At 40.4% G+C, this 15,466-nt stretch overlaps 1 protein-coding gene across 3 annotated transcripts in view; it reads left to right on the top strand.

Moving 5' to 3' along the window:
• Positions 1-15,466, top strand: part of Peak1 (pseudopodium enriched atypical kinase 1) — a 239,720-nt gene that overhangs the window by 147,280 nt on the left and 76,974 nt on the right. For all 3 annotated transcript variants that reach the window (XM_060374271.1, XM_060374279.1, XM_060374285.1), the window contains one exon: positions 10,463-13,698. In XM_060374271.1, coding sequence (XP_060230254.1) covers positions 10,583-13,698 — 3,116 coding nt within the window. In that variant the 5' untranslated portion in view covers positions 10,463-10,582. The remainder of the gene's footprint in view (positions 1-10,462; positions 13,699-15,466) is intronic.

The raw sequence follows: 15,466 nt of genomic DNA, 5'->3' as shown, positions 1-15,466 counted from the left end.
GACAGCTGAAACTAAATCACCCATGATCACTGAAGCCTGAGCTGTGTAGTTAACGTTATTTCTGTCGATGCCACTCCCCAAACACCCAGTTTTTAAGTCAAGATGGGACATGGATACACTTAGAAGGGACTGGAAAAGATCAGCCTCCTTCATATATCCACCAGATACAGATTTAATAATAGGAAATAAATAATGTTAACAAATACGTCAAAGAGTTAAGCATTTTATGTTATTTTAATTCATTTTCATAAAGACTGTCGAATAGTTACAACCCTTTAATAGATGCTTAGCAAATTAATAATGTGAATATGATCACAAGAGAAACACCTATAATAAAGGAATATTGTGTTTTTTAAGGTACTACTCTTTAAACCTTAGTAATTTATAAATCTTGTAGAATTGAAGAAGAATTAATAATGACAGTATTTCAATGTTGAGATACATTATAAAATTAAAAACAGAATTAGTTATAAATTCTGTTTATATTTTTATTTAATTATAAACAGATTAAAGTTACATGCAAAAGCCTGGTGAAGTGCAAGTTAATAATATAACTTATTATTAATAATATAATAATATAAACTATATTATATTATTATATTAATAATATAAACTAAATTGTTATTCATACTGAATATAAACTGCCTCCTACCCCAGTTTTCTTTGTAGCTTTCATTACCACTGGTTCACTTCCTTTGTGGGACAGGGTCTCATGTCAGCCAAGCTGGCCTCAAATTCACAGTGTAGTTAAAGATTACCCTCATTCTGATCCTACGGCCTCTGTCCCCCAAGTCTTAAAATTACAGGTTTATAACACTGTGCCCAGCTTACTCTTCTTATGCTGTGTTTCTGTCTTTCCTTTTTCCTTGCTTTTTTATTTATGTATTTATACCTATGTAAGCATATGTAATGTGGGTATAAGAGTCCTTGAAGGACAGCTAGAGTTAGAAGAAGTTTTGAGCCACCCCACATGGGTACTCAGGATAGAGCTTGGGTCCTCTGAAAGAGCAGCAAGTGCTCCCACCTGCTGAGCTATCTCTCTAGACCCTTTCAAGCGTACTGAAAATCCAACATTGGCACAGTAAATACTGATTATATCATGTCATTTTTTTTCTTCACTTGGAAATACTGAATCATTTACATAAAAATTGAGTCTGTTTCTCCCCTCATTATTCTTTATACTGGTAGTGTGCCTGGTGCCAACTCAGATTATAAACACAAATGTGCACACAAACCTAGAAATAATTTTATTTGTTTATTAGTTCTAAGTGGGCATTGTAATGGCCCAGCATATGTTTATGTTAATGTGTTTATATGTGGGTGTGTGTAGTGTGTATGTGGATATGTGCATGTATATGAAGGTGAGTGCTCCTTGCTGTGCATATAGAGGCCAGAGGTTGACTGTAGGTATGACCCTCTATTGTTCTCCATCGTATATATGTATGCACATATGTACATTTTGACAAGATCTCTCACTGAGCTTGCTGTTTCAACTAGGCTGTCTAGCAGGCAGGCTCCAGCTGTCAGCCTGCTCACTGAGGTCATGTGCACATGCTACACCTGCCATTGATGTGGGGTCCACATGCTCACATGACGAGCAGTTTACCCTTTTGCCATCCCCTCACTCCTGTAGTAGCTTGTTTTACACAGAGATTTTACTTTTAGCTTGATACTAACCAATTTTGAGGACCCTTGAAAAATACACCCTAGATCCCAGTTTGAGACTAAATAGAACAGTAAAATATGACAGAGTAGAACCAGCCAAGTAAGTGGAATTTTGGATGGCCTACATGAGAGGAGAGGGTGTTCCAGGAGTTAACAAGAAAGGACCCTCTAGGTTAGAGGAAACGAACTTCTAGAACTCTGCGAGCAGAGAACAGCTGTTGACAGAGGAAAATGAAATTCTATGACTAAGTTATGTGTTGTGAGCCTGAGAGGCACCTGCATTTTCAGGTTCAGAGTCCACAGTGAGTAAATGAGGTTTGTTAGTGGGGAAAGAGGAACTGAAAAGGCTGGACTTGTGAGCAGTGGGTAGACTATGAGATGGCAGAGGACGAGGAGAGCTGAGTTAACTAATCAGGATTCGGCTGCAGTCTCCAATGACATGACTTTGCAAACAGGACTGGGTGGAGCCAATGTAGTTCCCTCTTTGGGTAGTTCAGTGTTCCTCTTGCAAGGTACTCAACCCTGTTCCATATTTGACAATCTTGCTGTCTGAAAATCCTCATGTAGACACATTTTAAAGATGTTATTGATTCTCTTTTTCTCAAAAGTGATGAGGTTTGTTTTACCCTTTTCTAACTAAAAAAAAAAAAAGTTTCCAACAAGTTATACTTTTTCTGAGTTGAAGTTTTATGTATGCTATTTGTTGTAGTTTGAATGTGAAATATCTCCATAGGCTCAAATGTTTGACAACTTGATCCCCAGATGGTGGCACTGTTTGGGGAAAAAAAAGAAAAGAAAACATTACTTCAGTAGATTTTAAAACTTACATGTTACATGCAGTATAGTCTTGAAGCAATAAATCTGTATCTCTCAAACTAGTGTATAATTCAGACTTTGATTAATTTAGCATTTTCTTCTTTAAAAGTTTAAATTATAAATGTTTTACAGAATATATTGTATGCTTTTCTGTAGCTGAAGAAGGAAACTTTTAGTTTAGTTGGAAATATAATATCACCTATAAAAGTACAAGTCACACTAGATAATGAAGTCTCCAGAAATGGCTATATTGCTAAAATCATACAAGTGGGATTTCTTTTCATAGAATAATTGACCTTTTTTTTTCTCTCCAGTTTTTTTCCCCTCTGCTTTTTATCTTCTTTTTAAACATCCCTCATCTCTTTTTTTCCTCATTCCTTTTGTTTTGATATATAGACAACCTTTTTCTCTGTCAGCTGGGACTCCCTAATTCAGCCCAGCTCTCTCTGCTGGGATAACAGTGGGAGCTGACCTGGGCCATTCATTCCCCGACCTTGCCTCTCTGCCCTTTACCAGTTCTGTGTGGCCTTGGGCAAATCCCAGTTTTTTCATCCTAAAAGCAAGACAAATAAGACCATGCATGTCACAGGGTATTTGAAAATTATGACTCTTCATAGGCAGAGGGACTCTATTTCTAATATTTTTTAGAATTTATTCAGCATACACTTACTTAGGGTCTAGTTTTTTCTAAGCAATCTGTTGATGCAAATAAGAAAAGGAGATAGCACAGACCTGTCTTCCCAGGACTTATATATTTATTTTATGATTCAATATAATAATAATGGCATTTAGGGAATAGAAAAAAGTCATCACAGAGGTAACATCTGAACAAGATTGTGAAAGATAGAGTCTTGGAACAGTATTAGAGGGGACAGTCTAGTCTAATCTAGGCAAAAGAGCAGATCATGAAAAATAAAATTAAGAAAACCTTGGTTATTATTAGATAACATTTTAACTTCTCCAATAAATGGCCTAAGAAGAGGTTTAACAAAAGCCCAAGGAACATTTTGGTACTTTAATATTAAAACTAGTTGCCATCAAGTATAATTAAGAGTAGTACTAATTATATGTGACTGGTTTGTCAGAGAGTTAGGCTTTGCTGCTGAACTGGGAACCAAGATGCATTGCTGCCCCGTGGAGCATTTGCTGTCTCTCTGTTCTTCCCTGGGATGACTACCATAATTATGACTGCTGTGCTTAGAATGGAGGGAGGTGAATGGGCTTCCTCTGTCCTGTAATAGAGCTGTAAGATATGCAAATTAAACATCTTTTACTTTGATTTCGTCTTTAGATTAGAGAATTTCATGTCTTAAGAGCTTGGCTATTCTTGTGGTGGCCAAGAATTGTAATTTTGTTATTATTATTATCATCACCATCACCAGCATCATCACCATCATTATCAGGCCAGGTCTCAAAAAGGCCCTTCCCATTGTGTTCCACATTGAAGCTGTCTTTTATCTCCTGCAAACCTCTTCCTGCAGCTTTGCTTCCACTTCCTCTCCACCCTTTTAGTCATAGACTGAAGTTTTGGCATCAGATAGACTGTCTGGTCAGCTTTTTCACTGTGGCAGAAGGAAAGGTTGGGAACTTGACGTAGGATACTTGTCACATTTTCCTTCACTTTTTGAAATACACATAACTGGATCACATATTCCATTACAAATCCTAATGAGAACTTTGCTTTATAAATTTACCCTGGGATCATAGAGATCGGCCACTGTGGGAAGACATGTGGCCTGGTTCCTCAAAGTGTGTCCATAAAAGCCTGCGTAAGGACAGCAGTGAGGATTCTCGACTCTGCCGTTATGGAAATGTGACAGATTTTATAGAGAGAACTAACGGCCTTCAGGAGTTGCAGGGCTGGAGGAGGATCTTAGCAATCTATTCCCCATACTCCTTTATTATTAACAGAGTTCCTTTGGTTACCTTTAAGGAATGCGCTGAGTATGGTGTTTAATAGACCACCTACACAGTCCCTCTTTAAAGACAAGAATTGTGTTCTTCTTAAAGAGCTCACACTCTTGATGCTGGCAGTTTAAGCCAAAATTGAAGTTCAGTGTGAATTTGGTTGTTTTGTGTCAAATCTACTTGAAGCAGTTGTACAGGAAGCAAACTAATTATAGTCATTGTAGAGCAGCAGAGAGCAAAAAACAACAGTAGGTTCTTGAAAGGTCTTCATGAGTCAACAGTGAAATCAGCTACTCTTGAATAGCTTTATCTGTGCCTAGGAAGGATTTCTTCCTGAAAGTTAGAAAATAGAATCCTAGATCACGGGATCCTGGCTAGCTTCTGGGGGCAGCTTCAGCCATTAAATTCTCCCATCAACCATTTCATCTGGAGGATTTGCTGTAGGGTTTTGAGGAATTTTGTTTGGTTTGAGCCTGTGCAGGGTTTCGTGTGCTGTCACAGTCTCTGTGAGTTCAGATGTGTATCAGTCCTATTGTGTCTGGACACTGTTTTCTGGGAGCCATCCCATTGCTGACAAGGAGAAAACACAAGTCCCATCCCTAACCAAGAAGCTGTTTGCAGTTGATACCTGCTAGGAAAGAGAAAATCTGTTTTCTCCAGTGCGGTGTTTTGGGGTATATTAACCAGACTCCAAGGCAGTCAACATGAAGCAGACTCCATGGGGTTTGGGGTTTTCTGAGGGGGTGCTTTTTGTTTCATTTAGGTTTTGTTTTTAACTTATTGGTTTTTTGTATGTTTTGTTTTGTTTTGGGAAGGAGGGAGAAGTGGGAGGAGGGAGAGAACAAAAATTTGGTTAGTTAAGGGACTGGGGTGGATTTGGAGGAAGGGAAAACAATGTTTTTCCCTTCAAAATATAGTTACAGAAATTAAAATAAAAAGATTATAAAGAATATACGACCAAACATTGCGTTTTGATACTCTGAATCTGACCTGTTCTTTTAAGTAAGTAGAGCATATCAGTGTAGACTGCTGGGTTTCATTGTGTACGTGCTTCAGGAGACATTTTTTTTTTTTTTAATGCCTCAAACATGACTTTGGTGACTCAAGTTTCCTGTTTGTGGAGTGCCGTTGTTGGGGGTGGGGAAGGCTGCTAGGTACTATCGATTGCCCTTAAGTCATTCTGCAAAGACTCTGAAGCCAGAGGATTGAGCTTTGGATAGACCTGCATGTGGTATAGCATCTTTGTCTAAGAGCCTGCATTAAGTTAAAACAGTTTTGACAGCATCTTCAACTGAGCATCTTTGTCTCCAAACATAATTGGTGTTAAAAATGAAGCCCTCAATGTCCAAGTTTTATGGCTTAGACAGGAGCTCCATCTGGTGCTTACTGAAGGTGTGTGCTCCGTTCATCTATTGGTTTTATGGCAGCATATATAAAAATGTACACAGACCTTTCAAAGGAACAGCAACTCTAAGATGGCTTTTTAGGGCACACAGTGCTGACATGAGGTAATTGTGGGTTCTTGATGAATCTCATTTGGCAATTTTGTTAATGTGGTAGCTGCTAATCAATTCAACAGCCATCATTTGATTTAACTAACTTATGCTTAGAATGGGAAATTATTTTCATACCTATTAATCTTGAGGAAAAATAAAACTTATTGTACTACTTACAAAGAAAACATGTAGTGCCTTATCAGAACTAGGTTAGCTTGGTTCATAGGCTATTAGGCAGGCTATCTTACTCTTTCATGTTCAATGTCATCTAATGTTAAGTATACAGGACATGTTTTAAAAAAAAAAAAAACGAAAGAAAACTTGCTGACTCACAGGAACTGTCTCAAACTGCTAATAAAAATTAATTTTGAATAATGAGATTACATAGGGTTTCTGTTTTCATTTTTGTTTGATTGTTCAGTTGGTTGGTTTTGTTTTTATTTCTTCAGGAAGTCTACACTAAACAAAAGGGGGGACTAACAAAAAAAGAAATGGCAGTTTTAAACATATGCTAGGGCCAGCAAGATGGCTAAGCAGGGAAAGCTGTTTACTGTTAAACTGACAACCTTTGTTCTGTCACTGGAACCTGCATGGGTAGAGGGGAAAACTGACTTCTGCATGTTACCCTCTGACCTCTACAGGCACATGCACAAAGCACATAAATTTTATAAACAAAACACAGATAGTGTAGCCTTAAGTCTCAGTTCTGATCTTGTATTTACTATAAATGTAAGAGAGTTACTTTTCTGGTCTTTAGAATCCCTGGTTCATCAGACAACAGGAATGAAAAAAGAGCTTTGTCAGTTTTAACATTCTCAGATATGAATTGTTCTCTCTTTTCCTGCCTTTTATGTCTCTTCTGTTCTTCTCTGTCTTACCCTAGTATTACCATTCAACATTATCTACTTTCTCCTATCTTAAAATAAAGAAGTCCTTTCTGAATCTACAGCTCTTCCCACCCAAATATTTTCCAAAGAGTTATCCACTATTATTTCTGTCACTTTGCTCGCAAACTCATCATGGTTATAGTTTTATCCTTACTACTACACCAGAATGTATAGACAGGCCATCCTAAGTTTGTGCTGACTGTTCTAATAGGACATGTCCATCCCAATTTCCCAGTACCCCTTAGCAGTATAGGAAATACTGGTCTTCTCTCTCTGGCCTCTGCCTCATTGTTACCTGGAATGTAATTTTATTTGCCTTTTTTTCTGAGACAAAGGGATAGTTATGCTATTCTTCCTGGTTCACCACAAAGCCAAATCCCAGCTTACTCTCTACCATTCCTTATTCTCTTCTAGGCCTAGAAAATGCTTCTGTGCTAGCAAAGCCCAAGCAGATGAGACCCACAGAGTTCTCTCCTGTGTTCTAGCGTGGTAAAATTCAACAGCCTATTTTGTTGCATGTGGACTCACAAAGCATGCACTGGTCATCCTTTCCACAGCAGTCACACCTCTGCCAGAGCTACTTATGTTGGTAAAGTCCTTGCACATCGTGGGAATACATAAACTCCACCTCTTGACTCTCCCCAAAGTCCAGTCATTCTTTCACTACCTTTCTGTGCCTTCCCTGATAAGATGCCACACCCTAGGCCAGATTATCATCAAATCTTGACGTGCCTATAGCTGCCCTTTAAATATTTTCCTGTCTTTTGTTCTTCCCTCCATAGTCTATTTTCTGTCCAACCCAAACTGTCTTTTGTATTTAAGGTTTATTGAAGTTTAATTTACATACAGTAAAATCCACCTTTTTAGTGCTTGAGTTTTAGCAAAAGTGTACAGTTGTGTAGCCAGCACTGTATAGCATTTGGATTGTCTCCAGTTTTCGTCTGTAATTCTCTGTATACTGGTTTTAGTGTAAATAGACATTTTCATTGTTTGTAGTAAATACCAAAGAATGAGCTTGGTAGGTGTCAAGGCAAACTTATGTTTAACTTTATAAGAAACTACCAAACTGTTCCAAAATGCCTGAACCATCCAAGTCCCCCAGTTGCCCCACATGCTCAACTTTCACCTAAACACGTGCTTACTAATCATTCCAGTAAGTTCATAGTGGTGCCTCATTATGGTTTTTATTTGCTTTACTGTATGACAGATGATATTTAGAGTCACATATCTTTAAGCTGTATATTACCTGTAATGTAAACATGCATCTGTGGCAATGTTTCTACTAAAATCTATCTTTTGTTTTCACTGGCTTTGTACTCACTCCCAAATCCCCTCTGTTGTCAAAGTTTTTTACTTTAGATAAAATGTGTGAGTAAGTGAGTGTGTGTGTACTGAACCCAGAGCATTGTGTGTGCTAGACAACCATTCAATCACAAGGTATATCCCAACTCAACATATTTTTGTTTTGATGGAGTCCAGGTAATCAGTTGGACTTTTTAATATATTTTTGGTATTATATCGCTGCACCTTTGTCCAGCCTAGGATTAGGAGTACTATAGTGTTGTACTAAGTCTTGAAATCAGGAGGTGTGACCCTTCAGACATACTTCATTATCTTTCCAAGTAGAAGCATAGGACTGTGGTGACATTCTAGGAGAAGGTCTGCTGTGCTGAGAGATGAGTGACACGGAACTTTAAAAACCAGCTCATTTAACCATAGTGTTTGTTCCTTATCCCAGACCTAAAGAAATGGCTGTGATATAAACTGTGACTTTAAAGGAGTATAAAAACTGGTGGACAGGCAATTAAAAATGAAGAGCCTGTGGCTAGGGAGATGACTTAGTCAACAAAGTGCTTGCCAAACAAGCATGAGGAACTGAATTCAGATCCCCAGTACCTGTGTTAAAAAGTGGGCTGTGGTAGCAGGTGTCTCTAACCCCAGATAAACAGATCCCAGGACCTTGCTGGCCAAACAGCCTAGCCAAATTGGTGAGCTCCAGGTTAAGTGCAGGACCCTATCTCAAAAGATAAGGTGGTGAACAACTGAGGAAGACCCAGTATCATCCCCTGGCCTCCATATGCACATGTGCACACATGCATACAAATGCTTACCTACACCATACGGAAGGAAGGAAAAAGGGGGGAGGGAGGGAGGGAGGGAGGGAAGAAGGAAGGAAGGAAGGAAGGAAGGAAGGAAGGAAGGAAGGAAGGAAGGAAGGAGGAAGGAAGAAGGGCTTGTTAGTGGAAACAAAAGGAGGCTTCAATAATCCAGGAAGAAATGAATAGCCCATTAGATAGGACAGTAAGGGCTGATTTTCAAGATGAAGAGGAGATGCTGAGAGGCATAGAGCTCATCTTATAGCACAGAGGTTCTAATACCTTGTTTAAAATCCAGATTCTTAATTCCTTCCCAGAAATTGACTAGGTAAGGATTAGAGAGGTCCCTGTGTGGTTGTTATCCACCTGGCAGCATTCACCAGTGTACACACCAACATTAGGAAGCCAGGCATTAGGCAGGACTGACCAAGAATACCTAGTTCCAAGCTAATTAGTAAGGAGGTGACACAGTTACATTTGACATTGTAATAAAACAGTGGGCTCAGATTAAAATGCAAGTTTAACAGGTCTGGGGTGGACCTAAAGTAACTTCCTTTCTAACAAGTTCCAGGAAAAAAATGGTGTGCTTCTCTGAGAACCACACCTGAAGTAGCAACAAAAAAAGAAGATGGTTGCAAATGGGCTGAGACCACAGCCTCAGTTCGTAACCTATCCCAGTAATCTGGACAAGAGATGATGAACATCTGAACTGCTGGGTGATGGCAAGAATAGGGTCCAGTGAAATGTAAGGAGGTAAAATTGGAAAAACAAACTTAGAGAGTAAGATTCAGAGTGTGGAGTAAAGACAGGGGTGTCATGTGTGGTATGAAGCGTAGCTATCATGCATACCCATCACTACATAGTAGTGACATTAGCTAAAGTAAAACAAAAGTGGTTTGGTATGTGAAGGAGTCTCTCTGTGTCTCTACACCGCCATACAATAAATGTCTTCTTACCACATCTGCCGAGTGCGTGTGGCATTTTAAAAATATATTATTAGAGGTCTGGTTACGTGAGATACTTTGTTTGGAGTTGAGAAATGGAGTAGGAAGAGAGGGATTTATTTAATGCATTGAATCTGAAGAGTCTATTAAGTAGCTAACATTTTAAGGATGAATGAAAGAAGAACCCATAGAGACCAAGAAATGTTAAAACAGAGATTGATTGACACAGAAAGAGCAATATCAAAGGCAGATCCAGGGGGTTGAGAGCTCAGTGGTAGAACATTTGCCTAGTGTATGTGAAGCACCAGCTTCCCTCGCAGCACACCCCCCTGACTCTGTACCACACACTTGTGCACACAAAGCATGTGTGCACACACATGCACGTAGACACACGCTTCCCAGGATAGCGCACAATATTATTTCCATAGCCACATCAAGCCAAAAATTACATACACACGGATACTGCTTAAGGCTACGTTTCCAAGATGGTGATTAACTAAAGAAAAATTGTAAATCCCCCAAATTAGTTTTTTCTCAATCTTTTGAAGAAAAGTTTAAAAGTAAAGCTAGTTATTTTCCACATCGTTCATAATGGTAAATCTCATGGTGCCTTTTGCATTCAGAATTTTCTCTCTCCTTTCCCCCCACAGATTAATCATACTTAGAAGAGCTGCTATGACAACATAGGGAGGTGAAAACTAACAGATGCAAATGCAAGTCTTGCTATGCACTGAAGAAAAAGCATTGTCTGTGAAGTTCTATTTTTAAAAATGTCTGCTTGTAACACCTTTACTGAACACGTTTGGAAACCTGGCGAATGCAAGAATTGCTTTAAGCCTAAAAGCTTGCACCAGCTTCCTCCAGACTCTGAGAAGACACCCATCACCCACGGCAATGTGAAAACTAATGCCAACCATAGTAACAACCACCGCATCAGGAACACTGGGAACTTCCGGCCTCCTGTGGCTAAAAAGCCCACCATAGCTGTAAAGCCCACTATGATGGTGGCAGATGGGCAAAGCGTGTGTGGTGAGCTTAGCATCCAAGAACACTGTGAGAACAAACCTGTCATCCTGGGGTGGAACCAAAACAAGACTTCTTTGAGCCAGAAACCACTTAACAACAATTCTGAAGGTGATACTGAAGGATATGGCCACGTTCCTCAGCAGTGTGGCAGTAATGACAGTGCAAAAAATACACCCAATAACAACAATGGACTCACTGAGGTGCTAAAGGAGATCGTGGGTCTGGATGCCACCCCTCAGAACAGAGGGAAGGAAACCAACTCCAGAGAAACATTCTTAGGAAGAATAAATGATTGCTACAAACGCTCATTGGAAAGAAAGATCCCACCAAGTTGCATGATAGGGAGCATGAAGGATCCTCAGGGCAAGCATGTTATTCTGAGTGGGAGCACAGAGGTCATCAGTAATGAAGGGGGTCGGTTTTGCTACCCCGAGTTTTCAAGTGGTGAGGAGAGTGAGGAAGATGTGCTTTTCAGTAGCATGGAAAAGGAGCATGAGAGCTGGGACGAGAGTGATGAAGAACTCCTAGCCATGGAGATTCGCATGAGAGGGCAACCTCGCTTTGCTAACTTCAGGGCAAACACTCTGTCTCCTGTTCGATTCTTTGTGAGCAAAAAATGGAATACCATCCCCTTACGGAATAAGTCTCTGCAGAGAATCTGTGCTGTAGACTATGATGACAGCTATGATGAAATACTTAATGGTTATGAGGAAAATTCCGGGGTCTCCTATGGTCAAGGAAGCATGCAAAGCATGGTGTCATCTGATTCCACATCACCAGATTCCTCTTTCACAGAGGAGTCACGTTCTGAAACAGCCAGCAGTTTATCTCAGAAGATGTGTAATGGGGTGCTATCTCCTGGTAACCCAGGAGACTCTAAAGACATGGCGGAAAGTGAGTCTAATCAGGAAAGTCTGCCTGCTAATAATGAGGAGAAGGACTCATTGCTGACCTCCAAAAGCTCAGCAAAAGTTCCAGAGACACACAAAGCCGTCCTCGCTCTCCGCTTACAGGAGAAGGATGGTAAGATCGCAGTACAAACTGAGAAACCAGAGAGCAAAGCTTCTACAGATATCACTGGCCAAGCAGTCACCATAAGCCTCGTCCCTGTACAAGAACAAACAAAGCCCTACCGTGTTGTAAATCTGGAACAGCCACTGTGTAAGCCATATACTGTTGTGGATGTGTCAGCAGCCATGGCCAGTGAGCGCCTTGGGCGCCCTAAGATAAAAGGATCATCTTCTACTCCAAACTCTCCAGTAACATCACCTGCATTGTCACCAGGACAGATAAATGCCCATCTCAAAAAATCCAGTGCAATCCGATACCAGGAAGTATGGACTTCCAGCACCAGTCCACGACAAAAGATTCCTAAAATAGAATTAAGTGCTGGGGGAACTGGGCCAAATGTCCCTTCAAGGAAAAACTGCCATAAATCAGCACCTACTTCACCCACGGCTACAAATGTTTCCTCCAAAACCATTCCTGTTAAATCACCTAATTTGTCTGAAATAAAATTTAATAGTTACAACAATGCTGGGATGCCGCCTTTTCCCATTATCATTCATGATGAGCCATCCTATGCTCGAAGTTCCAAAAACGCTATTAAAGTTCCCATTGTTATTAACCCAAATGCGTATGACAATCTCACCATCTACAAAAGTTTTCTGGGAACAAGTGGAGAACTCTCTGTGAAGGAAAAAACCACAAGCGTAATAAGCCATACTTACGAAGAAATAGAAACTGAAAGCAAAGTGTCTGATAACGCCACTAGCCAGCTCCCAGACTGTCCCCAAGCTAAAGGGTTTTCCAACAGCACGGAGCGAAAAAGAGGCTCAGTAGCTCAGAAGGTTCAGGAGTTTAACAGTTGTCTCAACAGAGGTCAGTCTTCTCCACAAAGAAGCTATAGTTCCAGCCACAGCTCCCCAGCAAAAATCCAGAGACCCACTCAAGAGCCTGTGGCCAAAACAGAAGGTGTGCAAGGATCTCAGGTGCCCAGCAGCAGTGGCAGCACCAGGGAGAAAGCGAGCGCCGTGCTTTGTCAGATTGTGGCTTCTATCCAGCCCCCCCAGGCTCCTCCAGAAGCATCTCAGTCTAGCCCTAAGACTTGCAGTGTGGAAGAGCTTTATGCTGTTCCTCCAGATGCAGACACTATAAAAAGTGTTCCTAGAAATACACCAGTCAGACCCAAATCTCTCTTTACATCTCAGTCTAGTGGGGAAGCTGAGGCACATCAGACCACAGAAAGCCCGACCACCAAAATTCAGAAAGATCCACTCACAAAGCCAGTCACTTCCCCTCCCTCCAAACTAGTGAGCAGCACCCAGAGTGAGCCACCGCCGCCCTTTCCGCCACCACGCTCTACTTCCTCCCCTTACCATGCAAGTAACCTTTTGCAGAGGCATTTTACCAATTGGACCAAGCCAACCAGTCCCACCAGATCAACAGAAGCTGAATCAGTTTTGCACTCAGAAGGCAGTAGGCGGGCAGCTGATGCAAAACCTAAGCGTTGGATATCATTTAAGAGCTTCTTCCGCCGCCGGAAAGCAGACGAGGAAGAAGAGAAAGAGAAAGAGCGAGAGAAAGGAAAGCTGGTGGGCCTGGATGGAACAGTCATTCACATGCTGCCCCCTCCTCCAGTCCAGCGCCATCATTGGTTCACAGAGGCAAAAGGAGAGTCCAGTGAGAAGCCTGCCATTGTGTTCATGTACAGGTGTGACCCTGACCAAGGCCAGCTCAGTGTGGATCACGGCAAGTCCGGGGCCGAGAAAGGGAGAGCAGAGGAAGTATTACACCGGAACTCAGAAGAGAAGAAAAGTAGCCATTCTTCTCCATCTCAGCCTCCTGACAACACTCGCAGGTATGTAAACTGGAGGAATGTAGGAAAATATCTTAAATACATTTTCAGGCTCTACATTTTCTTTTATATCTTTTAAGATTGCACAGAGCTGTTTCCGTTTGTAAGAAGTGCTGCAATGGTCATTATCCATCTTGGTAACTACATTCCACGATTAGAATATTATTAAAGTGATCTCACTGCACCAAACAAGGTTTATGACCCTGAATCTCCAGCTAAAGTAGTGCATCACATTCTGGTAACTGCAGGGGCTTTAACATAGAAAAGCAAATTCATGGCACTGTAATATCGATGTGTGATATGTTCTGGTTGCTGAGATGGAATAAGGAAGAAGCAAAATGAATGTTCCGTCCCTCATGTGCATGAACTAAAACTTCAAGAAATTCTTTACGGTTTTTACCTAGTTGTTATCCTCATAGGCATTACTTTATCTTAAGTGATTATGTAGTTTTTTGTTGGTGTCTCTTTTCAAAAGTATGGCGCAGAGAGTAAGCACTTACTAGATTTTTAACATGTAGGAGAAATAAGAAAAGTTGGTTATTGATACTGAGATCAAGGGGTACAATCCTCACTTTACCCAGGCAAACTGTAAGTTTTCTAAGTATTGGTTTTCTTTAATACTTCAGTAACAATTTTTTGATAACATACTGCCTGCATGGTACATCCAAACATTTTTCTCAATCCTACTAAAGTCCTGTAAATGGACTGCATTCATCAGATAACGAACAAAATTGAGAATTGAAGAGAATCATAAGTGAGTGCTTATGAGAGCTAGAATTCACATCTTGATTTGTCTCAGTCTAGAACTGTTTGTTTTCCTAAAATGCTATGTCGTAAATGAACACAAGATCAAAGGACTGGAGGACTAACTTAGCAAAGTTAATTGCCAGTTAAACAAGTACATTTATTCAAAGTTTGTAACAAAAAGACTTTCCTTTTAATCCTTATTCATTTTAGTCTTGGACAAGTGTCCCAAATACTTGATTCTCCTGAGTCATCCTCCCTCCAGGCATACTGTAAACTTTCTTTTCGGAGCCTGGCCTACTCTCTGGCAAGTATAACAACCTCTGATTGAAAGGACAAATTTCGTCACTACTTATTGGGGGGGGGGGCTTTCAAGACATTGTTTTCCTGTATAGCCTTGGCTGTCCTGGACTCACTTTGTAAACCAGGCTAGCCTTCAACTCACAGAGATCCACCTGCCTCTGCCTCCCCAAGAGCTGGGATTACAGGCTTGTGTCACTGTGCCCGGCTTTTATCACCATTTTTAGGTTTTAAAAAAAAAAAGTGTGTGTGTGTGTGTGTGTGTGTGTGTGTGTGTGTGTGTGTGTGTAATGAACACTTGATTCCTTCAATTTTCCTAGCAAATGCCACAAAGTTTTCTGCATGTTTGTTACTAAAATGATCTTTTCACATACCTCCACATACTTGTCAAAATGCTAGCAAGTCCCATTTTACTTAAATTCATTTACTAACAAAGCAACTGAAATAAAGGCAGTACATTCCAGAGAATAGGCTTCTCATCAGTTGAATCTTACGCTCTCTTTTACATCCTCAGTGACTGACTGTCATGCTCCAGTAGTGATGTAATGCATGGATTTCAGATTCCTGTTTCACTTAGGAAGGAAGCCACTTAAATAGCACATAGCTAGCGTTACCTAGGATGGAATATAGCTCTTGCAGATCAATAAATGACTTTTCTCCTATTTAAGTGTGCCTGTGGTAGATGTATCCAGACCCTAGAAAACAGCCAAATAATGGCTTAGCCTTT

Source organism: Meriones unguiculatus, chromosome 1 (genome assembly GCF_030254825.1).
Source record: "Meriones unguiculatus strain TT.TT164.6M chromosome 1, Bangor_MerUng_6.1, whole genome shotgun sequence".
In the NCBI taxonomy this organism is placed as follows: domain Eukaryota; kingdom Metazoa; phylum Chordata; class Mammalia; order Rodentia; family Muridae; genus Meriones; species Meriones unguiculatus.
Note: the sequence above shows the minus strand (reverse complement) of the source record. Positions and strands in the feature narration are given on the sequence as shown.